The 26,805-nt window shown below is 37.6% G+C and overlaps 2 protein-coding genes, 1 long non-coding RNA gene and 1 pseudogene across 6 annotated transcripts in view; 2 read left to right on the top strand and 2 right to left on the bottom strand.

Moving 5' to 3' along the window:
- The window catches only part of MRPL47 (mitochondrial ribosomal protein L47), a 40,167-nt gene extending 39,500 nt beyond the window's left edge, over nucleotides 1-667 (bottom strand). For 2 of the 3 annotated variants that reach the window (XM_025878334.2, XM_025878324.2), the window contains exon 1: nucleotides 516-667. In XM_025878334.2, coding sequence (XP_025734119.1) covers nucleotides 516-613 — 98 coding nt within the window. In that variant the 5' untranslated portion in view covers nucleotides 614-667. Of the gene's footprint in view, nucleotides 1-234; nucleotides 479-515 lie in introns of those variants that run through there. The other variant, XM_073896860.1, reaches the window with a different exon arrangement.
- A 55-nt stretch (nucleotides 668-722) lies between these two features.
- Nucleotides 723-21,969, top strand: NDUFB5 (NADH:ubiquinone oxidoreductase subunit B5). Of its 2 annotated transcripts, none has more exons than XM_073896865.1 (6): nucleotides 723-923; nucleotides 7,490-7,578; nucleotides 8,942-9,008; nucleotides 10,538-10,599; nucleotides 11,602-11,708; nucleotides 21,832-21,969. In XM_073896865.1, the coding sequence occupies exons 1-6, from the start codon at nucleotides 800-802 to the stop codon at nucleotides 21,857-21,859; spliced, it is 477 nt and encodes a 158-aa protein (XP_073752966.1). In that variant the 5' UTR covers nucleotides 723-799; the 3' UTR covers nucleotides 21,860-21,969. The 2 variants fall into 2 exon arrangements, with proteins under 2 accessions (XP_073752966.1, XP_025734140.1); XM_025878355.2 differs by lacking the exon at nucleotides 21,832-21,969 and adding an exon at nucleotides 15,932-16,590 and having other exon boundaries at nucleotides 731-923.
- Nucleotides 21,576-25,147, bottom strand: LOC141373514 (uncharacterized). The gene is made up of 2 exons (XR_012379581.1): nucleotides 24,440-25,147; nucleotides 21,576-22,389 (listed from the first exon to the last, which is right to left on the bottom strand). It is a non-coding gene; the product is annotated as an uncharacterized lncRNA (long non-coding RNA).
- Nucleotides 24,742-24,873, top strand: LOC112834206 (U4 spliceosomal RNA; annotated as a pseudogene).
- Nucleotides 25,148-26,805: the final 1,658 nt, after the last annotated feature.

Genomic DNA, 26,805 nt, shown 5'->3' with positions numbered 1-26,805 from the left:
AACTCTAGTTGGTCCGTCCAGAAAACAAACTGTTTTTCCAGAACACCAATATATAGGACGTTCCTTTCTCACACCTGCAGGGCTACTTTCCGTTCATTTGACTACTTTTCATTTATCCACTGAACATTACCAAACAATCTCTGTGATAGATTCTGGAAGTACAAAGGCCCCTTCTTTTTTATCCATCCAAACCTGACTCCGTTCCATAACCAAAAACTCTTCAGTGCAACTCACCCAGCCAAATAGGATGCTTCTGTATCTCTAGGCTTAATTCAACAAATACTGGATATGCACAGACCCCCTGGACTGCCTGGTCCACAGGAGGAGACAACAAAACGTTTGAGGAAAGAACGGAAATGTCGGAGATGGGCGACTTTTCTAAGGTCATTCCCTCCTCACCCAAGTGCGTTCGGTCTCAGCCATCCGCACGGCCTCTCAGCTGTTTTCAGCATCTCGGCAGCCAAACAAGATCTAAAGTCGGAGAGGAGAACAAACCTACTCCTCACATCACTTACCCTGTGCTAGCTAGGGCTTTAGGATTTAAAAGCGACCTGGAAACCTTGAGGCCGATTAAGACTTTCCTGCAAAGAACGCCGAAAGCGGCCGCAGCCATATTTCCACAGAAGTAAGCACAGCGCTGGTTTCCTCCAATAACGTCACTTCCGCCGACCGGATGGAGAAAACAGAAGTAGGCTTTGCCCTCACTCAACATGGCCACTTTCCGCCTTCGCCCTGGTTCGTAAATTGGCTCTTTCGGCTCCCGTTACTCGCCCCCTTTTTTCAATTGCCCGTAGTAGCTATGGCGGCCATGAGTTTATTGCCGCGGGCTTCGGTCACTGCAGTGGCCGCTCTCTCCGGCCACCGGCTTGGTACTCGGCTTGGATTCGGGGGCTTCCTCACCCGTGGCTTTCCGAAGACTGTCGGTGGGTGCTAGATTTGGGAGAAAGCGCGCTCAGGGGATGTGGGGTGAGAGATGGAGAACTCTTCCCGGGTGACCTTGGTGAGATCTGGGAGAAATTGCGGGCCTGCGGCTTGAGAGGAGAGACGGAGCGTGGTCTTTGTGAGGAGACATGGGTTTTCCTGAAGGAATCAGATCGTTCGCTTTTAAATTGTTAATTAGCATTTGTGAACACTTTGCCTCTCAGCCATTCCAGTTGGTGTGAGTTTGCGGATGAAGTTGAGGTTAAAAAGGCATGGAGCTGAGACCTGTGTTTCTCAGGCACCAGATTCTTTGTACGTTCCCCCGCACTAGGTGCTAGTCCCACAATATTGGAAGTCATGTTGTCCAGGAGCCCACCGATGCTAAGTAATAGGTAGGCAGGTGGAGAGGCTCAGGGCTAACTCATTGAGTAGGTACAGTGCCTACATGGTACTTTTAGGGTCCATGAAAATGTTTTAATTTAAATTTATTTTAAATCCAGAAGAAAAAAAAACACAAACCCTGCGTTTTTAGGGTTAATGTTAATGATATGTGGTAATGAATCTAGCCTGGACTGTATTCGTTTTATATCAACGCAGTCATAAAATAATAATTTTAATATCTTCTCAGGGAGGAAGGGGCCCATGAAGGAAAAGTCGCTAGGTACAGGAAAGTCATGGAAAGGCTAGTTGGAGCTTCTCGGAGACTGTGTATTGACTTGTAGGAGAATGAATAATGGTAATAGCAAAGCCTCAGATGCCTTGTATTCAATCTAATTCTTTCAAAGACTGCAAAGTAAGTACAATGTTAGTATCCCCATTTTACTAATGAGGGAACTGTGACAGTTATGACAAAAATCATGCAGTACTGCATCAAATTTAATAATAACAGTAGCTAACGTTTATTGAACACCTATGTGCCGTGTACCATCCTAAGATTTTAAAGGTATTAATTCATTTAATGCTCTTGGTAAAAAATATACTCCGAGCTATCTGCCCTATGCAATAGAAGCAGGTAGAGAGGAAGTGAAGCCAAAAAGTTCTCCACCCTCAAAATACCTTTCTCTGTTTACTCCTTTATTCTTCTTCCAATTTAATTTGAGTTATGTCACTTCACATGATGAGGCATTATACAGAGACTTGTTTCAAAAATGTTGGAAAGAACTAGTGGTATTCAACAAATTTCCAGCAGGAATTTGAACCTGTTAAAAAACTACATGTGCAAACATTCTTTGATAAATTCTGTTTGTAAGCCATTTTTGATTACAAATATCCTCTTCAAATATTTGCTGGGGATAGTATTTAATCATGCTTTGCTGGAGATAAACTAAGGTAAAATCTCACTCCCAGATCCTCTTTATACATTATTCCCCATTCTTGGAGTTCTGGAAGGATGTATACAGATAATCTACACCCTTTCCACTGGGAGCAGGAAAGGATCTAATAGCTACACTAGAGTTACTGTGTTTCAGCCTTATACCTGCTTTCAAAGGTATTTTGCAGGTGGTCTCATCTATCACAGTTGAGTGAAAGGTTTTAATCTGCTGTATTATTGCTTATGTCTGCCCCTATGAGACTCAGCAGTGTAGAGAACCTTGCCTTGTTTTGTTTTCCCTGGAGCTAGACTGCCTACTTTCAAATCCTGGCTCCAGAGTTTAGTAGCTGTGTGACATTGGGTCATAATATCTTGGAAGCTAAGTGGAAGGCAATTACTTGGAACCTACGTGTCTTCATCTTTTAAAAAAGAGGATGTTTATTACAAGTCTGTTTATAAATTCTGTTAACAGAGAAAATAAATCTAATCTCTTTCCTACTGACAAGAATTTATAACCCTGAAATATGTTTCTGCATAAATTTGCATTTTTCTAGAATGTCATTTTGAAAGGTACTTATATCTTACCATAAGAACTGCTTTAAAAAAAAAGAGGAGGATAATTTTAACCTACCTCATAAGGGCGTTGTGAAGAGTGAGTGGGAAAATCTACAGCACCTGGATTTGGAAGCATTAGCCTTCTACAGAGCCTTGTGGCCACCCCTGTCTTAAACATTTGGTACTGTCACGTTATCTTAATTCACTGTCATTGAAAACCTTTCTCAGGAAGTAAGCACATACAAGTATTCTATTTAAATTATTTATTGTCTTATATCAAAGGATTCCAGGAATGAACTTAAGTTCTTCCCTCAGCTGCAGGAGCTTTAACTTGAAGACTGATGTGTGCATATTATGGTTTAAAAAAACTGAGAAGTTGGGGCGCCTGGGTGGCTCAGTTAGTTAAGCGACTGCCTTCGGCTCAGGTCATGATCCTGGAGTCCTGGGATCGAGTCCCGCATCCCCCCCTGCTCAGCGGGGAGTCTGCTTCTCCCTCTGACCCTCCTCCCTCTCTTGCTCTCTATCTCTCAAATAAATAAATAAAATCTTTAAAAAAAATAAAAATAAAAAAACTGAGAAGAGTATTTAAATGATTATATAAACAAAGCAGTATGGAGTTAATTCAGACATAGAGGGTGGGACATTTTAACTAGATTCTGGATAGTTTTGACAGGTGCAATTGGCAGAAAAATAGAGGATGTATTTTTTGATGTATGTGAATATGGGGCTCTTGCGATAGGTAGGTGTTGAGCGAGAAGGCTTAAGAAAGGGAAGTTGGGATTAAATTGGGGGAGTGGAGGGACTGATTACAAAACCAAAGTTATCTTAACTCTTGTAGGCTGCAGAGAGTGAAGGTTTTAGCTGAGAGCAACATCAGTAGTGTTTTGGGAAGATGCTTCTAAATATTGGTTGGCTTCTGAGGAGGTCTTGATTACTTAAGCCAGTGAGTGAGGTGAAGAGGGCATGGAAAGAAATACAAAGTTTGAATCGTAGAATCAAGAGGCCTTGTCAGCTGGTGAGCAAGGGGTAGGTGCAAGGAAGATGAGTGAGATTTTTACCCTGGGTAATTGACTTGGTGGAGTCATTAACTGGGAGTAGTCTGAGAATGAGAGAAAGAAAGTGGCTGATTTTCGATTGTTGTAATGAAGACACAAAATCTACATTATCTTATTTGATGCTCACAAATATCACAGTTATCAAAAACAGCTTTCCTGAGGTTATTTGCATTTAAAAAAATGGGTTTTTGAGACTTGAGTTTCATATAGCTAAATGAATACCTAGTTGAGGAAGTCTGGGTTTTAGAGAATGGTAGAAGATGCGTATTTTGGTGGAAGGAGAATCTGAGTTCCAGAAATCCTGGCGGTCACCTGGTTGTAAGCAGTGTTCACCCTAATATTTTTAGATTGTAAGCAGATGGCCTTACTACATCAACAACAAATCATGAAGGCTCAGAATATTTGAAAAGAGTTTAGTGCTATGAAGTACACTTTAGAACAGCTAATAGTAATAATAGTTATTTACCACATTTAATGACACGAGTAATTGTTGTTTAACAGTAAGGTAATTATATGTAAAGAAAGCAAGCAGTTCGCTTTCCTAACTGCATTAATATTAACTAGAATGCAGCCAGACCAAGTATTCTTCTATAGTTTTTTGTTTGTTACATTTTCCATATCTATTAATAGTGTTATTCATAATCAGTTGTCCCCAAAACCATGCAGAGCATAATCCATCTTGCTCTCTCTGTGGGGTATGTGTGTTTGTGTGTGTGTGTCTTTCTGTCTGTCTGCCTGCCTGTCTGCCGGATTGAAAAGGAAAATTGGGAGTACGCTGTTTCTTCTGAGTAGATTTACTTTCAGAAGGCGAGGAAGGATCCTGACTAACATTTAATTTACTTAAGAAATGTAAATTCAACAATATTTATGGAGCACCTACCATGTGGCAGACACTAAAGGGTACTGGAGATACAGTACTGAATAATACAGTCCTTGACCTGATGGACTTTAACAAAGTAATCAGGCTTAAAAAAAAAATCAGGCTTAGTGTGTATTGTTCTAAAGGAACTAACCAAATGATGTTAAGGAGGATAAGTGGGAGGCCAGCTTTCCATAGGCAGAGAAGACCTTTTCGAGGAGGTTACATTTGATCTTGGCCCTGAAGGATGAGGTGTGGAGGTGACTATTCAAAAAGCCTGGGGAAAAGCTTTTGGGCAAAGAGGAAAGTAAGTGCAAAAACATGAAGCCTGGAACGAGTTCTTGGAGTTGGAAGGGAATCATTGAGACTGATAAGGTCCAATGGTATGCCCTTTTTTTCTAAGACAGGCCATAAGTTCAGATTCTTTGAGGAAAAGGACCTTAGAAATCCTCTAGGCCAACCCCCAGAGTATCCTTGTTACAGCCCATTGTTGATACTTGAATAACTCCATAAAGGGGAACTGGAGATGCAATCCAATTTTATTTTGAACCAGTAAAATTGTTAGAAACTTCTTCCTTGTATTAAGCTGAAAATTACTCTTTCTTGATCCTGGTTCTTCCTTTCAGGTCAATACAGAATAGTGTAAGCCCTTTGTCATGTGATAGCCCTTCAGCTATTTAAAGGCACTTACTGGTTTCTACCCAGACTTCTTTTTTGTAGGCCAATTGGTTTCAGTTCTTTAAGGCTCACTGTATCAGTTTCCAGGTTGTTTGCCATCCTGGTTGCTTAAATTGGGGTGTGCTCCAGATTGTTTCTCTAAAATAGTGTACTCTGGGATGGACACACTTCTGCAGGTGTGGTTAGGAGATGGAGGTGGGTGCTCCTGTTTTGACCCTATGCTTCTAGTACATAATATTAGGATTGAACTGTCTTTGGCCTTCTTAGTAACCACATCACACCAATGACTCATCTTAAATCTGTGAGCAACTTTTGGGGAATGCAGTCAGGACTTTCCACTTACTATATTTAATCCTTTTAGAATCAGCCTTTTGTAAATGTGTATGAAGACTTTTGGGATCCCACTTCATCCTCAGTGTAGTAACCACTCTTGTAGTAGTAGCTTTGTGTCATCAGGCATATTTTCACCTCATCGAAGCCATGTATAGAAGTCTTGACCTCTCAGGGCTATGGAGAGAGCCTTTTGGCAGGTTATTGAATTAAGTAACCAGCACCTTTTGGATGTAATAAATCAATCAATTACCCATTACAAATTCACCTAACTTGCTGTTTCTCTCAGCTTATAATGCACCTTCTTTATACTCCCCCACCCTCACCATCCTGTGTAAATAGGAACTTCTGGGCCTGTTTTTTGGCTGACATTGCATCCTGTTTCTTCTCTTTGTTGTCCTTATAGATGTCTAACTATGTTTGTTTCTCCCAGCGGAATCTATATCTGTTTTAGACTGTAGGCCTAGCACAGGACCTGCACATAGTAGGCACTTAGATATTTATCGAATTAATGAGTGGTTTATACTGTTATCCAGCCCTTTTTTCCCCACCTAGTCCACAAAGAATTCCATTGTATCTTTCAAATTATTTTCTGAAGTACATAATTACTTTGTCACATTCTCTTGTTATTGTAGAAGCCTTAATGGTATGAATTGTACCCAGTGAGTTCATGCCAGCTTCTAATTCTCTTATGAATTAACCTCCTAAATTCATTGCAAGCTGCTGGAGGTGATACGAAAATTAAGAATACAGTTCCTGCCTTCAAGACATTTATATTCCAGTGGGAGCAGTGCAAGCAAGTATGAATATCACTAGAATATACAGCAGTTCAAAGGTAGGAGAGATCTCATATGCTTGGGAAGAGGGTTGGTTCCTTGGAGGATAAAATGCCATCTGGGCCTAAAGAAGAGATTTCAGGAGAGGGGAGGGCATTCCAGACATTTAAGCTTGAACAAAGGATACAAATCTTTATGACCGCTATCATGACTGAAATTCCTTTAATGGCAATTAGTTTTTTATCCCACAGTGATTCTCATGTGAATTTCCTTGAATACAGTTACACACAACAGAAGCAGTAACTTCAGTTTCCCAGTAACAGTGAGATCCTTTCCTGCTTCCAGCAGAAAGGGCTTACAGTATTTGCAATGGTCCTTCCAGACATCCAAGAAAGGGAAATTGTGTAGAAATAAGATCAGGAGTGAAATTTTGCCTCAGTTTATCTCCAGTGAGAGTTGATTACATACCATCTGAGGGAGAATTTGAAGAGGACGATATTCACAATCAGAAATGGCTTACAGAGTGATTTTATCGAGATAGAGTGTTTACTTTTGAACAAGTTCAAATTCCTGCTGGAGATATGTTGAATAAATGTTTTTCCATCTATTTTGCTGTGAGCCCCTAATGTATATTGCCTCATCATATGAAATGACACAATTTAAGTTAAGTTTCTTTATTTAATAGCTTTAGCAAATATTTATTGTAGAGGTAAACAAAGTAGCCCGCCAAGAGTATTTGACCTCCCTGCCTGCTATGGAGACAAATTCAAACAATTATTTAGATATTTCTTTGACGTTGAATAAAAATAGAACTATAGTTTACAACAGTATACCAGTCTCTGTTTAAAGATATCTGCTCTGCCTTTAGTAGTCAAATACGTATTTTTATCTTAATTCATATTAAAAATTTATGCATGTACATTTTCTTATAACCTGATTTGATCTCAGAATATAACAGTATACCTTGAGCCTTGCATATAACAGGGTAATTTAATATTTCCAGCTCCTGTGCGACACAGTGGAGACCATGGGAAGAGACTGTTTATCATCAAACCATCTGGATTCTATGACAGGCGTTTTTTGAGTTTAATGGTGAGTTAAAAACTTTTCTGAACTAAACTCTTTACATACAAATAGGAATGTGGGGTTTTTTTTTTTTTTTTCTAGAGAACATCTTTCATTTTATGAAAGATGTTATTTTGTAAATTCATATTTATTTTCTCAATAGATACTGAGATTTTGTAGTAATGTCTGATTTATTCCTGAATTTCTTTTTAAATTAGTGAACCTTTACTTCATAAAAAGGATTCATTGTATTGGAGGTAAAATTTGAGCCATTCCCTTATTTTTAAGATTGTGGGGTTTTGAAATATAATCTATGTTCCCTGCATACACACACACACACACACACCAAAATCTATAAATTATAGAACTTTGAAAATGGATTTGTTTGGGGATAGTTATCTGTATTACTAAAATATTCTTTTTTTTTTTTTTTGAGCAAAAAGATACAAGTTTATTAAGTGAAGATACAGAAAAGGCTCTCAAGAATGAGAGGGGTCCCGACAGGGTTGCCCTAAAATATTCTTTAAATTACCAAGGAACTCACTGGAAGACTTCTTTAAATAAGTAACTCCATTATTTTGGGTTATAATTTTTTATTTCTGTATTGTTCAGGAACATTGATTTCAGAGGATCAAGTGAGCTACTGGCTGTATATTTGTATTTCAAGGCTCTGTAATGGAAAAGTAGAGGCTTGGAAGATGGAAGATTGTGTGGATTCTCTGCCACTATTCCCACAGCTGTGACCATTTCAGCAATGGCTGCCCTCTAGACCTCTTGCTTGCCCTTTGTGCTTAATATCCCTCCTCTTGGTTGAGCTCCCACTTTTCTTGTTATGACCAACTCAAACTCTACAGTGGTTGAAATCACTCAAATGTTTTTAACATTTTTATCTTAATACAAAAACTTTTCAACTTTTATTTCATTGTGTTAACCAAAAAATGAAAAATCACTTAAATAGATATTGTATTATACTTGTACAATTCTTACTTTTTTCTTTCATTTTTGGTACCAAATATAGGCATCTGTAAAAGAGTAAAAGAAAACCTCAGAAATAATTTGGTATCACATCTTCAATTTGGCAAGTTTATTTTACAGGCAATGTAAGGAAATAAAAAATTGTAGACAGTTTGAGAGTGGGGAAAGAGTTAAGAAATGGTTATTTGAAAACTTTTTTTTTTTAAAGATTTTATTTATTTATTTGACAGAGACACAGCAAGAGAGGGAACATAAGCAGAGGGAGTGGGAGAGGGAGAAGCAGGCTTCCTGCAGATCAGGGAGCCTGATGTGGGGCTCCATCCTAGGACCCTGGGACTATGACCTGAACTGCAGGCAGATGCTTAACAACTGAGCCACCCAGGCACCCCTGAAAACTATTTTTTAATCTCAACAGAAATTCTACATTTTGTTGACTGGGATTCCAGTAGCAACTGGCATAACTCTGGTGAATATATTCATTGGTAAGTACCTCTCCGACTAAAACCTATGTACATTAATAACAAAGAAATTATGGATGTTATAAAGAAAAGTTATTTGTTTTTTAATCCTTTTTTTTTTTTAAAGATTTTATTTATTTATTTGACAGAGAGAGAGAGAGCACAAACAGGGGAAACGGCAGACAGAGGGAGAAGGAGAAGCAGGCTCCCTGCTGAGCAGAGAGCTCAATGTGGGACTTGATCCCAGGATCCTGGGATCATAACCTGAGCTGAAGGCACATGCTTCACTGACTGAGCCACACAGGCTCCCCAAGAAAAGTTATTTAAATAATAAACATAGGCATTTTATTAAACATAGGGATTTTATTTTACAGTAACCAAATCTCAATCTGCAATAGTATACAATGTTTTTTTTTTAAACATTTTTTTTTTTTGCTCCAACAGCCTTTAAGGTCATCAACTCTGTAGAGGCCACAAAAGGCTTCAGAAAGCCTTGTTTTCCTTTTCCAAACCAGCTTTGACAAACCAGAATAAGGAAAATAGAAATAGAAGTGGAAGAGAGGCTGAAGGATGGAAGAATTTTTTTTTTATCCATCTTGGAACACATAAAATTATAATCTAAAAAAGAATGAAATTTGTGAAAGACAGCTAATATTAGATTTTCATGGGAAATTCTGCCCAAAGTACTTCTAACATCTTGAATCCTAAAATGTTTTGTCTAGTAGTGATAGGGAAAACCAGAAGGAATAATGTGTCTTTTATTATATTTTGTTATACTATATAAAAACAAAGTTTGAAACTCTTATATAATGCCTATAGGCAATGCCTTACACATTGAAGATATCTAAAAAATATCTAATGAATGAAATGATTTTCAACCACATTAAAGTAATTAAAATACAGTCGATCTTTGAACAATGTCAGTGTGTCAACCCCCTGCTCAGTCAAAAATCACATATAATTTTTGACTCCCCCCAAAACTTTACTAATAGCCTATTGTTGACCAGAAGCCTTATCAATAACTAACAATTACTTTGACTGTTTTTTGTATTATATACTGTATTCTTATATAATAAGTAAGCTAGAGGGGCTCTGGGTGGCTCAGTCGGTTAAGTGTCCAACTCTTGGTTTAGGCTCAGGCCATGATTTTGTGGTTGTAGGATCCGGCCCCGCATCAAGCTTGGCCACTCCCCAGCGGGGAGTCCGCTTCTCTTCTTCTTCCTCTTCCTCTGCCCCTCCCCACCTGTGCACATGCTCTCTCTCAAATAAATAAAATTAAATGAAAAAATAAAGTAAGCTAGAGAAAAAATGTTAAGAAAATCTTAAGGAAGAGAAAATACATTTACAGTACTGTACTGTAAAAAACCCATGTGTAAGTAGACCCAGGCCATTCAAACCCATGTTGTTCAAGGGTCAGCTGTGTTTGAATCTTCATTGGTACAAACAAAAGTTCCTTTAAAACCACAAGAAGTTGGTTTCTTACTTAAATGGGGAAGAATTAATATTATAAACTCTTGATACTAAAATTGGACATCACTATTTTCTCTTACTAGGTGAAGCTGAGTTAGCAGAGATTCCAGAAGGCTACATCCCAGAACACTGGGAATATTTCAAGGTGGGTATGCGTCATTGAAAGTTACTTTCTGTTAGGTGTCTTGTCAGTGCACTGATTAATGTCTTTATTTAGCAATTATGCTATTGTTTTATATTCAGTTTTTGATATCAAGTAGATGGCATGTTTTGTGCTCACTCTTTGCAAGCAACTTCTTTTGGTAATTTTCTGCATTTTATTACTTTGATCGTTACGGTTTTTTAAAGTATGACTCTGTAGTGTGTTCTTATCCTAGCAGAGTAACAGTCAGAATTTATCCTAAGTTCAGTGCCTGAGGAAGGATGTTACCCATGCTAATGCTAGCTGCTCTTTTTTGAGCACCAACTGTGTAGCAGGCACTGTGGTAGTATTTTGCAAATATTCTCCAATTCCGTGTGAAATGTGCTATTATTATTCCCAATTCAGAGTTGAAGAGACAGGCTTAAAAGAGGGTAAGTGACCTGTCCAAGAATTAGGGTCAGTATTGGAACCTGGGTAGGCTTGGCCCGACAGCCTGTACTGTTAGTCATTTTACTACACTGTCACTGCTACTAAAACCTAAAGTTAAATCTGTTACTTGCCTTTACAAGTGTGGTGAGATGGCCTTGATTAGAGTGAATACTATCATGTTTTATTATCTGAATGAACTGTATTTCAGAAAAGAAATGTATCATTATCATACGTTAAGGCAGGCCGTAGTTTCTCTGTGCTGAGAGAAGGAGCTTCAGTTTTTGATCACCAAACCCTGGGTTTGGCTCCTAAATCTGCCACTTAAAGTACTCAGTGTAGTATAATGGCGAAGAGCACAGGTTTTGGAGTCAGACAGACCTCGTTTGAGTCCAGCTGCTGACACTTAGTGCAATTTGCCCATCTATAAAATGGGGACAAAAATAGTATCCACCTAATGGATTAAAATTAGTAGTTGGCATTGAAGTATTATTAGTTTACCTGAGATGGCCATTTTAAAGAATAGGAAACTGGAAGAGCAAAGTACTGTTCAGAAAATAAACAGATTTTCTCTTGTAGCATCCTATATCAAGATGGATTGCCCGAACTTTCTTGGATAGCCCTGAAAAGAATTATGAAAAAACAATGGCTATCCTTCAGATTGAAGCTGAAAAGGCTGATTTACGGTAATAAATAAATAAAGTGGGAAGGGGGGGCAAGGAAGAAAATCCTTTCTTACTATTGTAAGCCCTGAAAAAAAAATTTAATAAACTATATCAGCACTACAGAATGCTCCATGTAAAAGGGTAAAGATAGGGAATAGCTTGTTTAGAGTGGAGTTTATAAGTTGGAGACTGAGAGACTACTAGTTGATAATATCTGTCAGAATAAGAGGAATTCTTTTTAAAATATCCCACTCTTGAGTGCAAGGCAGCCCTCCCCTCCCTCTGCTCCTATTCCCAATTTCCTTTCCTCTTCTGCCTAGTCTCATCCTTAAAGGTGACTACTACTTAGTTCTTTTTTTTTTCTGTTCATAAAAAAATTATGCATTAAAAATATATTAACACTAATACTTACCCTTTACATCGATGTGGAAGGAACTGGAGGGTATTATGCTGAGCGACATAAGTCAATCAGAGAAAGACAGTTATCACACGGTTTCACTCCTATGTGGAATATAAGTAACAGTGCAGAGGACCATAAGGGAAGGGAGGGAAAACTGAATGCGAAGTCATCAGAGAGAGAGAAAAACCATGAGAGACACTTAACTGTAGGATTGCTGGAGGGGAGGTGGGTGGGAGGATGGAGTAACTGGGTGATGGGCGTTAAGGAGGGCACGTGATGCGATGAGCACTGGGTGTTATACACAACTGATGAATTATTGAACACTACATCTGAAAGTAATGATGTAGGCTATATATATCTGCGACTATATATATATATATGTTGGCTAATTGAATTTAAATAAAAATATAAATAAAAATATATTAATACAAATAGAATCCTCTTATAAGTACTGTTTTGCACCCTGTCTTCATTTCACTTAAATATATCTTGGTGATCTTTCTATAATAGTATATACCCCATTTGTTTTAATGGCTGCATCATATATTTCACTGGTCCCATGTTGTTGGTACTTAGGGTTTTTTTTTTTTAAACAATCCCATGTTGTTAGTACTTAGGTTCTTTCCAAGTTTTTTGATAATATACATAGTGCTATGGTGAATATCCTCATATATAGATTTCTACGTATTTAGTGTATCTGAAATATAAATTCCTAGCTGTGGCACTGATAAACCAAATGTTTTATGTTTTAAATTTTAGACAGATGTTGCCAAACTCTTTTCCAAAAAGTTGTACCAGTTGTTTTTTCTGCCACTAATACATGATAATTTCTGTTTTCCATGCCTTTCCCTGTAAATGGAATTTATCAAACCTAAACATTTTGCTGATAAGATAGTTGGAAAATGTTATTATTTTAATTTTGTTTTTTTTTTGGTAAGGTTGAGTATTTTTTCATGTATCTGTTGGTTGTTTGTATTTGTTGTCCTGTAAATTGCCCATTTTTCTACTAATTTATACATTTAATTAAAATACCTCTTTTGGGTTTTGGTGCAATTATGTTTTCCCAACTTGTCATTTGTCTTTTGATAGTGTAGAATTTTTTTGCAACTAAAGTGTTTTTATGTTTCAGATAACAAAAGTATAGTAGTAGCTAATATGTTTCTGAACGCTTACTATGTATTAGTGTTTTAATTACTTTATATATATTTACTCATTTGATTATTGTCAGGTTTGTCAGTCTTCTTTAGCTTTTGGGATTTTGTGTCATGCATAGGTCTCTGATAGTGATTAAATAAGCAAATATATAAGTCCAAATTATTTTAAATGTTCAGTCATGTTTCCTTTTGCTACTTTTAAATGTGATCCTGTCTGAGATTTATCTTAGTGTTTGTAGTGAGGTTTACATACAGTCACATGTACCCATTAAGTTTGATAGGTTTTTGACAAAGGTAAATAGCTGTGTAACGACCACAGTCAAGATCATTTCCAGCACCTACTGAGCCTCTTTGTGGTCCTTTCCAGTCATTCCCCATCCCTTCCTCCTGGCCCCAGTCCACCATTGATCTGCTTTCTGTTTATTCTCTTTTAAACTTTGTAGTTTATAAAAATTGTTATGATATTAAAAAATATTTAAATGATTAAAGGAACGTATGATGGGCCTGTTTCCTAGATTTGAAATTATACACGTATATAGTTACCATATGGAATTGTTGTTAAGTATTTAAAGGCGTGGAACAGCAATATGGCTCATACTTCGTAACATTGGACTTTTTTGAACTTCACACATATACCTTTGAGTTCCAAAAGACAGAGCCCAGAATTCCTTAGACATGTAGAGATTTTAAACAATTTCCAAGCAAAACAAAGTAAAAACAAAAACAAAACCCTGGCTTCTACCCCCAAAGAAACGATGCCATTGTGAGGATGGAATGAGAGTACCTACATTTTTTAAAAAGTATATTTAGGTATTTGGAAAACTGAAGCATAAAAGAAAGATACAAAATAGAAAGGGGCTATCTTCCATAATGGTCTCTCCTTAGAGATGACTATTTATTACGGCCCTCCAGACTTTTTAATACTCTCTGCATGTGTACTCATACATAGTCGCAGATGATTACTTTCTATTTTTTAATGAAATGGGAAGATGCTACACATATTCATGTTATACCTTGCCTTTTTAATTTAACCATATGTGTATCATCTGTATTTACTATATACAGATTTTTCTCATTCTTTTTAACAGATGCCTAGTAGTCTCTTATAAGGGTGAAACATAATTTATTTAACCAGTCCTTTTGATGAATATTTTAATATTTGCATTTTGGATAATTACATTCTAAAGAGTAGAAAAGAAAAAGGATAATATGAAGATATATAATCCTAAAAAAAAAAAAAGGAAAGAATAGACTCTCTTAGATACACAATCACAAAGGTTTGTAGTTTCTCATAGACAGGCGATAGGGTTAGTGAGCTGGTTAAGGTTAATAAAGTGAATTATTTAACTGTGATAAGTTTCCAGTCATATGAGAAATTTAATATGTAGTCTATAAGAATGGAAAGAAAAAGTTTGATGGAGAAAAGACTATCTCATTTTTTATTTCAAGTTTTTATCTAAATTCTAGTTAGTTAATATATAGTGTAATACTGGTTTCATGAGTAGAATTTAGTGATTCATCGCTTTACATGTAACACCTAGTGCTCAACACAAGTGCCCTCCTTAATACCCGGCACCCATTTAGCCCATCCCCCGCCCACCTCCCCTCCGCCCACCTCAGTTTGTTCTCTATTGTTAAGAGTCTCTTATGGTTTGCTTTGGAGAGGGACTGTTTCAGGAATATGTGGTCTCAAGAGGTTTTCTAAAAGGCCAGAAGACAGGAACTGCATTACCATTATTCATGTGAAAGTGATCTGTCCAGATAAAGAGCAGGGACAAGAGGAGAGAACAGATTATCAATTCAAGTGGTGTTTTGGTGATTAAAAACAGGATTTGTTGGCTAACCACCTAGCAAAATAATGAAAGTCAAAAATAAGTCCCAAATTTTGCTTATAGGTGCATATCAGATATATGCATACACATCGATCTATGGAGGTACATTAATACTTTACATAAAATGCTTTATTTTTAAGATTTTTGTTTATATATTTGACAGAGAGAGAGCACAAGTAGGGGGAGCAGCAGAGGAAGAGGGAGAAGCAGGCTTCCCAATGAGCAGGGAGCCTGATGTGGGGCTTGATCCCAGGATCCTCAGATCATGACCCGAGCTGAAGGCAGATGCTTAAAGACTGAGCCACCCAGGCGCCCCACATAAAATACTTTATTTTTTTATTATAATTTTGAATTACTTTTTAAAAAACCATGCATAGTAATTTGCAGAAAATTAAAATGTAATGTATAATTTCCCCACTCTGATTCCAACCTCACCAAGCAAAGTTCCTCCCCCTAAGCTCCAGTCCAGAAACAGAGCTGTCCCGCGGGTGCAAGGAGTCAGGCGCGCCCCGCAGCCGTGGTCTCAACGGTAAACCGTGTACCTGGTTTTACCTCGGCTGTCCCCAGGGTTTGGCCAGGGTATGTGTGTCTCTCACAGGGGCTAGGGACCCGATTCCAGATCCTGCCGTCGGGAGGCATGGAGGGAGACCATCGAGGACACAATCCCGAGTTCCACAGACGCGGAGGGGGACTCCATAGGTTCCAAAGCCAGGTGACCGAGGTCCCACATAAAATACTTTAGATAATACTTTACACAAAAGCAAAAGACTCTCTGGTGGTTATTCTTTATGGAGATAATCCATTAACTTTGCAATTGGAAATGCTGGACCCACAATACTGCTATCCTGTTTGTTATAGGTTACAGGAGCTGGAAGTGCGAAGGTTAATGCGTGCGAGAGGTGATGGTCCCTGGTATCAGTATCCAACTGTTGATAAGGCGCTGATTGATTATTCTCCAAAAGCAACTCCTGACAATTAATCTTTTATTTCTCTAAATACAAAGTATATTCTCTTTAGGGGAAAATTAATCAATAAATATATTCTGTATTTTTGCTCACATGATGAATAAAAGATCTTCCATTGTACTATTTCTCAACACTGGTTCAGATTAAGACTTTCGTGTGGGATTTCATTTTTTTTTCAGCTTTATTGAGGCATAATTGACAAAATGTAAGATATTTAAAGTGTACATTGTGATGATTTGATATACATTGTGAAAGGCAGAATAAGACTTTTGATTTGTGGATTTTGGCTTCCTCCTTTAAGAAGGTTTATCATATATTTAAAAAAAAATTGGGCAAATAGGAATTTATGAACTCCTGAGGGTGTGTCTTTGAAAGTTTGATGTTTCATTTGTCTGATAATTGGAAGTTAGAGAAGTCTAATTATATTAAATATCAGGAAATATAGTAGTTTACATACATGTCTAAATTATTCAGAGGTGATTCAGAATTTTAAATTACATAATTACTGAACTAAGCATTAACATCTTAATAAACAATTTTTCGGTGAACAAATCTCAGTTGAATATTTTCATGCTTTCTGCCTTAAAACTTTTTTGTTACTAAAGTGATTTTTATTGAACTATAGTAGACACACAATGTTACATTGGTTTCAGATGTAGTACAGTATATTATGCTTTTTAAATGCATACACACTTGGGTGCCTGGGTGGCTCAGTTGGTTAAGCGACTGCCTTTGGCTGAGGTCATGATCCTGGAGTCCCGGGATCGAGTCCCGCATCGGGCTCCCTGCTCGGCAGGGAGTCTGCTTCTCCCTCTGACCCTCTTTCCTCTCGTGCTATCTCTCATTCTCCCTCTCAAATAAATAAATAAAATCTTTAAAAAAAAATGCATACACACTTGCACCCCTTTTCTTAGATGCAATCTCTTAAGATTCCTAGAGTCCTTTTTTTTTTGTAAACACTGGAAAAGTTGCACAATGTAAAATGATTGCTGCAAAGATTATAAAATGTGAGTAACAGCTGAAATAATGGCTATCATTTATTAAGCATTTACTGTCTGGGGAACACTGTGCTAAATGATTGTATTTTTTTTTAATGTTTTATTTATTTATTCATGAGAGTCAGAGAGAGAGAGAGAGGCAGAGGCAGAGGGAGAAGCAGGCTCCCCGCCTAGCAGGGAGCCCGATTCAGGACTTGATCCCAGGACCCTGCGATCATGACCTGAGCCGAAGGCAGACGCTTAACCATCTGAGCCACCTAGGCGCCCTAAATGATTGTATTTTTTCACATTAATTTCAAAATCACTGTATGAGGTACTATTACTATGTTTTACAGATAAGAAATTGAGGCTCAGAGATTTTAAACACATACTCAATACTTACAGAAATAAATATTTACACTTCAACTTCCAGAATGACCTTTAGCTTCAAAAATCCATTGTTTTCAGGAAATACCTTTCAGTATCCTTGTGCCCCAGAGAGGCACTTAGTGCCCTTTACAATCCAGCCAAGATCCTTTGGAGTAGTTGCATTTTCTTATTTCCCCAGAAGAGGGCTGCCTCACCCAACTACTTCCAGATTTCATCCTGAAGATTCCCTAATGCAGTCTAATTACCACCTCATAATTCTAACAAAGGATTTGAGGGAAGGGCAAGCAGTCCCTAAGCCTCTGTTTACAGGAATGATTCAGTTTTACTGTAAGAGAATGGAGGCAGATAGGTCTTGAGAATGGTAATTGTAAATTATGCTACATCTATGTACATTTATGTTAACATTTTTAAGAATTTATAGGTTACTTTCTGGCATTATTAGATTTTCCTTTATTGTCTCCTTTCTGCTAATATAGATGTAAGAAAACACGACATAGAAATATCGAAAGTATAAGAAATACTATTAATGCCACCAACCATAAAGAAATTTGAGAAATTTCCTTCAGTCTTCCTTTTTTTTTTTTTTTTAAGATTTATTTATTCATTTGACAGAGAGAGACACAGCGAGAGAGGGAACACAAGCAGGGGGAGTGGGAGAGGGAGACGCAGGCTTCCCGCCGAGCAGGGAGCTCGTTGCGGGGCTCGATCCCAGGACCCTGGGACCATGACCTGAGCCGAAGGCAGACACTTAACGGCTGAGCCACCCAGGCGCCCCAGTCTTCCTTCTTTTAACATAGCTGGGATCATATGAATTTTTTTTTAAGGTTTGAAAGTGTTTCTTGAAGGGAAATTTTAATAAAGCTAGTATATATATGTTTATATTGATTTTTATGTAATTTTTTAAATTCAAATATTTAAGCTTATTATATATTAGTCGCACAGTAGACATATTTCCTCCCAAGAGTTTACTCTGTAGTATAAATGGCAGATGTTAAAGTAGAAGTTATATGCGCTGGGTTTGACAGGAAGAATGGCATTGTAGCAACCTGTGGGATCCCAAGCTAGCCTAAGGCAACATGGAATGTTTATAAGCTCAATTCATAGCATCTGGAACATAGTAGACATTGAGTAAAGATCTTTTGAGTGGATGATACATGGATTTAATATTGTTTTGGGTTATCTTTATTTTTTTTTTTTCTTCTGCAATTCTACAGAGCCCAGCATGGTGGGCTTGTTGGAATTGAGCAGACCTCAGACTAAATCCTGAGCTTGCTAATTACCAGGACAGTAATGATGACTATCATCTGCTTGGTATCTGCTGCATGTGTCAGACACTGTACTAGGAACTTTGTATTTAATCTTCCATTTTATCTTATATTTGGAAATTTTCATCACTGCTTTGAGCCCTATCTCTAAAAGAAATGATAATCTTCGTCCCCTGGAAATGTTGTAAAAATTACTGGGACAATGGAAAGTGCCTACTACACTAGTAAATAATAGGTGATGAAGACTTCTCTCTGCAAGATTGAAATGGTCCACTCCTTTTTCAAGAAAATTACTAAATATCCCATACTGTCTCTGCTTCAAGCCTATTGACTTTAAAGAGTAATGGAGTTTCAGGTAGACTAGAGCCAATGGGCAATGTTTTTGACACTACTTCCAAACCATGGAAGAAGTCCAAATTCTACAATGTAAATTAAGCATACTATTCTCATTAGAAAAAAATACACTGCTGGAGATCAAAAGAGTTTGCAGTAATTCCTGGGCTCAATCTCTTATGTCACTATTTTTCAAACTTCAGTCCTTGATTTTAACTGTTTCTATTTTGCCTCCACGTATGATATATACTTAATATTCTCTTTAAATTGACCTTTTTAAACTTTAAATTTGAAAAAAGAAATGTTATATGATGACTATGAATAGAAAATCAGGCCCTTGTCATAATTAAAAAGTTTTTTAATATAACTATTATATTCCACCTAGATTCTGTTGCCCACCCAAAGCTCTGAGCCTAAGGCCTGGCTCTCCTTTTGTTGAAAATGGAGAATTTTAAAAGGAAATTAGTGGTGTTAAAACATACCAGTACCAAATGGAGGCTTTTCTTGATGTAATTAAATGGAGAATTGAAAAAGCAGTAACTTAGTCATGATGTGATGAATTATATCCTCCAGGTACATGCCCACATCTTTTTTTAAAATATATTTTCTTATTTTTATTGAAGAATAATTGACATGCAATATTGTAGTAGTCTCAGGTGTATAGCACAGTAGTTCAGTATTTATATACATTAGGAAATGGTCACTGCAATAAGTCTAGTTATCTGTCACCATTTAAAGCAGTTACAATATTATTGACTATATTCCCTATGCTGTACATTATAACCCCGTGTCTTATTACAACTGTTAGTACTTTTTAATCCCCTTCACCTATTTCGTCCACTTCCCCCGCAACAACACCCTTTTCTTGCAACCATCAGTTTGTTCTCTGTATCTGTGAGTTGGTTTCTGTTTTGTTTTGTTTTTTAGAATTTACATATAAGCAAAGTCATGCTATTTCTCTTTTTCTGTCTGACTTACTTCATTTAGCATAATACCCTCTAGGTCTGTCCATGTTGTCACAAATGGCAAGAATTCATTCTTTTTTTTATGGCTGAGTAATACTTCATTATATATAAATGTCACATCTGCTTTATCCATTCATCCGTGGATGGACATTCAGGTTGCTTCCATATCTTGGCTATTGGAAATGATGCTGTGATGAACATAGTAATGCATATATCTTTTCAAATTAGTGTTTTCATTTTCTTTGGGTAAATACCTAGAAGCAGAATTGCTGGATTGTATGGTAGTTCTACATATGCCCACTTTTGCAAATTTTTATATATTTCATTAGCATGGCAGTACTATTGACATTGGGAAATATGTAAATAAATATCCTCTAACATATCAATTAAAATTAATCTTAATTCACATTTTGATTTGTTTTAAGTTATATATATTAATTGCTAAAGCATATCACTTAGCATCACATTTAGTTAATTATCCAAAAGCATAAGTTGTTCAGCACTGCACATCAGAATCCAACCACAGAGTTGGTTTTTAGAAAACATTTGAACAGAACCTACCTAGAGCTACGATCTCTTTTCTATTTTTAGCCTAATCACATATCTAGGAATTTATCTTAAGGAAGTAATCCACAAAAATGAAAAAGTTACATACACTAAACTCCTAATTATATATATATATAATGTTATATATATAGCATTATATTGTATATAATGTATATTGTATATAATGCTATATATTATATACGATATAATGTTATATATATATGTATAATATAGTGGAATATAGTTATATATATGTAATAGTGGGAAAACATAATACGTACTTAATAGGAGAATGGTTGTTAATTTACTAACATCACTTGATGGAATATAATGTAGCAATTAACGATTATAAAAACTGTGGCAATGAGGGGAAACACCTATGTTAGTTAAAATACAGGTACCAAAGCTATTATAAAACCAAAAATATATCACAAGTGCGATGGAAGTTTACTTATCTTTGTAGAGTGTCAGCTGGTATGGTGGCTCTCCTCCATGAAATTCCCAGGATGTTAGGCTCCTTCTGTCTTGTTGCTCTGCCATTCTACACATGCAGCTTCCACTGCGTGGTTCAAGATGACTAATCTAGCCTCAGCTGTCATCATTAAATCGTAGCCAATGGGAAGAGGGAACTAGAAAAGGGAAATAGAAATGCTCTTTCTCTCTAAAACATATGCCTGGAAATCACATGTCACTTCTGTTCCCACATCACTGGACAGGACTTAGTCACATGATTATAACCAGCTAAAAATTTTGGAGAATGGATGTTGAAGGGAAACTAGAGTCTCTGCCAATCTTCTATAATGTTTTTTTTTTCTTTTCGATCTTCTATAATGTTAAGTGAAAATAGGATGGAAAAGTAACTGCATGCTAAACAGTAATTAATGCAGTGAAGTCAGGCAACAATTTGACCTGATGAGCAAAATTAACATCACACACGCAAAAGTTAACCTCAGATATGAGGGACATAGGGATGTACCCTGAGAAGAACATGACCCAGGCAGTATGCCAACCACGAATATATAACCTCAGTGTAATTCAATCAAATTACAAGGAAAGATAAGCCAAACAAAAATGGTAAGTGTATTTATTAAAAATATGAATGTCATAAAAGACAAGGAGGGTGCCTGGGTGGCTCAGTTGTTAAGCGTTTGCCTTCGGCTCAGGTCATGATCCCAGGGTCCTGGGATCGGGCCCCACGTGGAGCTCCCTGCTCTGCGGGAGGCCTGCTTCTCCCTCTCCTACTCCCCCTGCTTGTGTTCCTGCTCTCGCAGGATGTACATTCTTTCCCCCATCATTTCCCATTATTTTTCCCATTAGAATGGAGAATGACGGTGAACTGTGGTAAAGTTAACGAGGTGGTGATTTCAACTTGGCGGATATTCCAGAGATGATCTCCTTACTGAAGCAAATTAATACATCTCCTGGCATTCGGTTTGCAGCTACTGATTTGGTGAAAGTATTTGCTCCGTTCAGATAAACAGGTTTGCCATCACCTGGAGGATAAGTAGCACAAGTCTAAGGTCACGCCAATTCTCCGATTCTGGATCATAACATAAAACCTGTAGGGGTCTTGACCAGGGGTTGGCAAACTTTTCCTGTAGAGGGTCAGATATGAATACCCTGGGTCCGTATGGTTTCTGTTGCACTTTGCTGTTGTAGCACAAAAGCAGTCATAGACAATATGTAAATGGATGAGTGTGGTTGGGTTCCAACAGAACTTTATTTACAAAAGCAAACTGCAGGCTGGATTTGGTCCATGGGCTGCAGTGCGCTGACTCCTCATCTTGGCCATCAACATCTATAGGACATCATGTTAATCCCTATAGTGATGACAGTGTGCAGATAGGACCCGGAGAGCAGGAAGAGGCAGATGTCCTGTGACAGAGGATAGGAGATATATTCTGAGAAATATAGGGGGTTGCTGTCCCAGTGAAACTCCAGAGAGGAATTTAATAATATAGAAGAATGAAGGTCAAGTTCTTCATCTTGAGTTCTCTATCTCTAAGAATGAGGCATGGGGCGCCTGGGTGGCTCAGTTGGTTAAGCGTCTACCTTCGGCTAAGGTCACGATCCCAGGGTCTTGGGACGGAGTCCTGCTCAGCAGGGAATCTGCTTCTCCCTCTCCCTCTGTGCCTCCCCCCGCCTTGTGCTCTCTCTCTCTCAAATAAATAAATAATTAAAAAAAAAAAAAGAATGAGGCACAATGTTTGATGAGTTTCTTTGGATTTTGGAGTCAATATGTATCATATTTAGGTAACCTGCTTTACTAGGAAACCTGAAAAGCGGCCTGTGGCCCCATGGTGTGCAAGTGTGTGTCTCTGTGTGTGTGTGTATATATATATATATATATATATATATATATAGTGTGTATATATATAATTTTTTAACCATATTTACAACAGGCTTTTCTACACCTGAATGGAGGACATGTCTTCTTGTGTGCACATGGAAATGGCAAGTGGGCATGAGTAGGGATTGTGTCAGTTTGGCCTGAAAGGCAGTATGCCTACCTATTTCTATGAGTAACTTATGAGTCAGCCTTCTGGAAGAACTGTGGTGAGTATTACACATCAGAGAACTCAAAAGGTGAACAGGGATCTCAGATTTCCTCTCAAACTGAGTAAGAGCTTACCTCCCCATCTTGACGCTGAGAGTTTTTCAAGGAGTTTGTTCATTCCATTGTGACCCTACCTTCTAGTTATGCAGACTGCCTATAAACCTAACAGCAGAAACTTGCTTAGTTTTATATGGGTGGTGAAGGGGACAAACAAGTTAGAAAGAGGGCAGGTGGAAAAGAAATTGACATAATCAGTGGTAGTGTAAAAAGTTAACATCTCCCCTTACTAAGAAAAATAAATGGATAGTTAATGTAAAACATCAAAATAACAGAGAAAAGCACAAAATTTTTTTTCACTTAGAGATAACCACCATTAACATACGGCCTATTCCAGTCGAATCTCTTTTCTCTGCTATGACTACGTATATATGTGTGTACGTATTTAAACAGAAGGATAGTGTATGTGCTCCTTTATAACCTGTCCTTGAAGTCTGCATTAGAGTGAACATTTTTCCCTGTCAATGAATATTCCTGTATCGCATGAGTTTTGATGGTTATATAGAATTTTCTCAAATGGAAAACATATTCCATTTCTTAAGCAGTGACCTATTGTTTTACACTTAATAACCAGGGCTTCCTGCAGAGACTATCTGCCAGGATAGAACATTTTATGGATATGCCTCCACGACAAGCTATCACCATATATGGCTTTGCTAGATAGATCACTGCACACTCCCGGAGGGCATCTGAGGTCAAGAGCTATTCCATTAATTGAAATAATTAAGATATCTTTCTTCTTTGTAGATTTCCCCAGTTCCCCTTTTTGGCATTAGTCACAGTAACATTCATGTCATGTTTTTAATGTAACCTATGTTGGTTCTGGGAACAACATTTGTGAAACAAATGTGTAATTTGTTGTGAATTTGTAAATTTGTGAAACAGTGTATTTTACCTAAAAGACACAAAGCTGACTGCAAAACATAACTATTACAATGTCACAGATGTGAGTCATTCACTTGGTAGGTACTTACTGAGTGCCTAAAATAAACAGAGCGGTACCTTTCTGGGTGGGCAATATTCCACAATGTGCAAGGATAATAAGAGAAATAACTTCTTTCAGAGTGTGTTATCTGTATAAAGGGAAAATATATGGAACCCTAATTAAATAATGTACAAAAGATGTCATATGGCAGAATGCAGTGATGGGTACAGGCAACAGGGGCTGTCTGTATTTAAGATCGGTCCCCGAGGGTTGGAGCGCTCAGAAAAGGCTTGAAAGGACTGAGAAGATTGGAAGGAGCGGAGAGCTTTCAACCAATTCTAGGAGACAAGTACGTTTATTCTCGGGGACAATATAATTGTGCTTACCAGAAGTAGGTGTGGGACTGAAGTCTGAAAGAGTGCCAAAGGGCGAGGTCCTCAAATGCTGGGCCATCGGAGGCAGACTCACTGCGAACGACATCCAAGGAGGCTTTGGTAGAGTAGAGTGATGTGGTGGCCTGAATACTTGATGTGGAAAAAGTTCTTAATCTTAAGTCCTCTGAAATCTCTTCAGCAAGACTGGATTTATGTTGGAAGTGAGAATTGTTTACCCATCTTCACTTTATTCCTGGCTCTTTGATCAAGATCTATACAAAGAAACCAGGTCCGTTAGTAAGATAGTCTGGTTGAACTTTGCCCAGTGGCAGTGTTGGAGCCAATGAGATTTTTATCTGAGGCGCCATTATTGCTAATTGGAAACTTTTCCCAGCAAAGTAGTCTGGTTATAAATTCATATGTAGAATTTGCAAAATTAAAAAGTTCCAGTAACTGAACCAGGTTTTTTTTCCCTGAAATGGCATGATTAAGACAGTCTTAATTCATTGACATTTCTCTTACTTTTTGTCTCAATAAATTTTTATATTATAGGGGTGCCTGGGTAGCTCAGATGGTTAAGTGAGTCTGCCTTTGGTTCAGGTCATAATGTCTGGGTCCTGGGATTGAGTCCCACATGGAGGCCCGCATCTGCTCCTGGCTCAGTGGGAAGTCTGCTTCTGTCTCTCCCTCTGCCTCTCTCCCCAGCTTATGCTCTCTCTCTCTCTCAAATGAATAAATTTAAAAAAATCTTAAAAAAATAAATGTTTATGTTATAAAACAAATGTAATGTCTTTGAAAACATTTTGAAAATAGAAACAAAACCTTATAACCAAATTCTAAACATAACTATTTAAATTTTATGTCTTTCCAGTCTTGTCAAAATGTGTGTTGATTTTTACCCAGTTGCAATAATATTGTATAAGCATTGTAAGTATGTGAGGTTAATATACTACGAAAATGTTAACTGGTTATTGAACTTAAGAGTGTTTGTATAATTGAGTTTTAATTATTTTTTAAAGCAATACTTGCACATAATAAAAATGTAAATAGTACAGAAAGGTAAAGACTGGCAGTAGGTTCCTCTCTACTCTCAGGCTTTGTGTTCCTCCCCACAGAGCCCGACTGTCCTTACCTTCTTATGTAGTCTTCTAGAGATAATCTTAAGGCCAAACAAATACACACACACACACACAGTATATATAGAATGTAGCCTCTGTGTGTGTATGTATATATATACATATATATATATAAAATATTTGCCATAGGTACAACCAACTAGACGGAAGGCCGGTGGCGTTCTGGGTGTACCAGAGTGCCTTGCATGCATTTCTTGCTTTTGCACACTGATTTGCACTTTGCTTTTTTCATCTAGTAATATGACTTGGAAATTGCTCCACATCAGCACACACCGAGAGCTTCATTCTTCTCAACAGTGCTATATTTTAACCACTTCCTACACAGGCATCTTTAGGCTGTTCCCAGTTTTTTGTTACTATAAACAATGCTCTAACAAGTATCCTTACACAGTGTGAAGTTACCTGTAGCATAAATGTCTAGATGAAGAATTGCTGGGGAAACAGCGTATGCATATAAAATTAAGGTCGATATTGTTATTGTTTACTGTTTTTATTCCCACCAACAATGTATAGGAGGGCCTATTTCCCCCACATAGGCCAACTCAACGTATCTTAATCAGTCTGAAGGGTGAAAAAACGGTGTCTCAATTTAAATTGCATTTAATCTAGAAGTATTTTAAACTGTAGGTTTTGAATGACTTTGAATAAAGGTTCTCTCTGTAATTGGACAAGCAAGCATCATCCATGAACCTGAATGTGAGGTGTGCTTGACCCTTGCTTGAAGGTATGAAAATTAAGGAGAGCAAGGCAGGAGAGGGGCTCATCTGCTACTTCACATCAAATTCCAGGTACCCTTGCCATCTCCTAGCGGAAACCAGCACATCTGCAGAATCAGGCAGAGTAGCAGAAATAATGGGGGGGGGGGGAAGATTTTAAAGACAGTTTGATTTGTTTGGGAGAGGCTTACAGAAACCAACATTTTTATTCACTATTTTTTGCTATTATTGTGTTCTATTAATTGGCAGGAATCCCTGGGTACCCTGCCCTTTATGTTTGGGTGTAGTTAGGGAACCTCAGCGGAATGGAACCTGTTTTAAGAATTTTTTGGAGAAAATGAGAGTATGCTGTGAGGCAAGCTCTGTTCACAAATTATTCAACTCCCCCCTTCCCCATTCATTGTTTATTTTGAAGAACTGGACCTGCAAGACAGGAATACGTGCGTTTGAATAAGATGCTCAAATCAGGCTCTTCAACGTTCGACGCGGAGACCTCGAACAAATCAAGCAAAATACGTTCCAAAGA

This window comes from Callorhinus ursinus, unplaced genomic scaffold (assembly GCF_003265705.2).
Source record: "Callorhinus ursinus isolate GAN/ISIS: 27379988/994484 unplaced genomic scaffold, GSC_fseal_2.0 scaffold1, whole genome shotgun sequence".
Lineage (NCBI taxonomy): Eukaryota > Metazoa > Chordata > Mammalia > Carnivora > Otariidae > Callorhinus > Callorhinus ursinus.
Note: the sequence above shows the minus strand (reverse complement) of the source record. Positions and strands in the feature narration are given on the sequence as shown.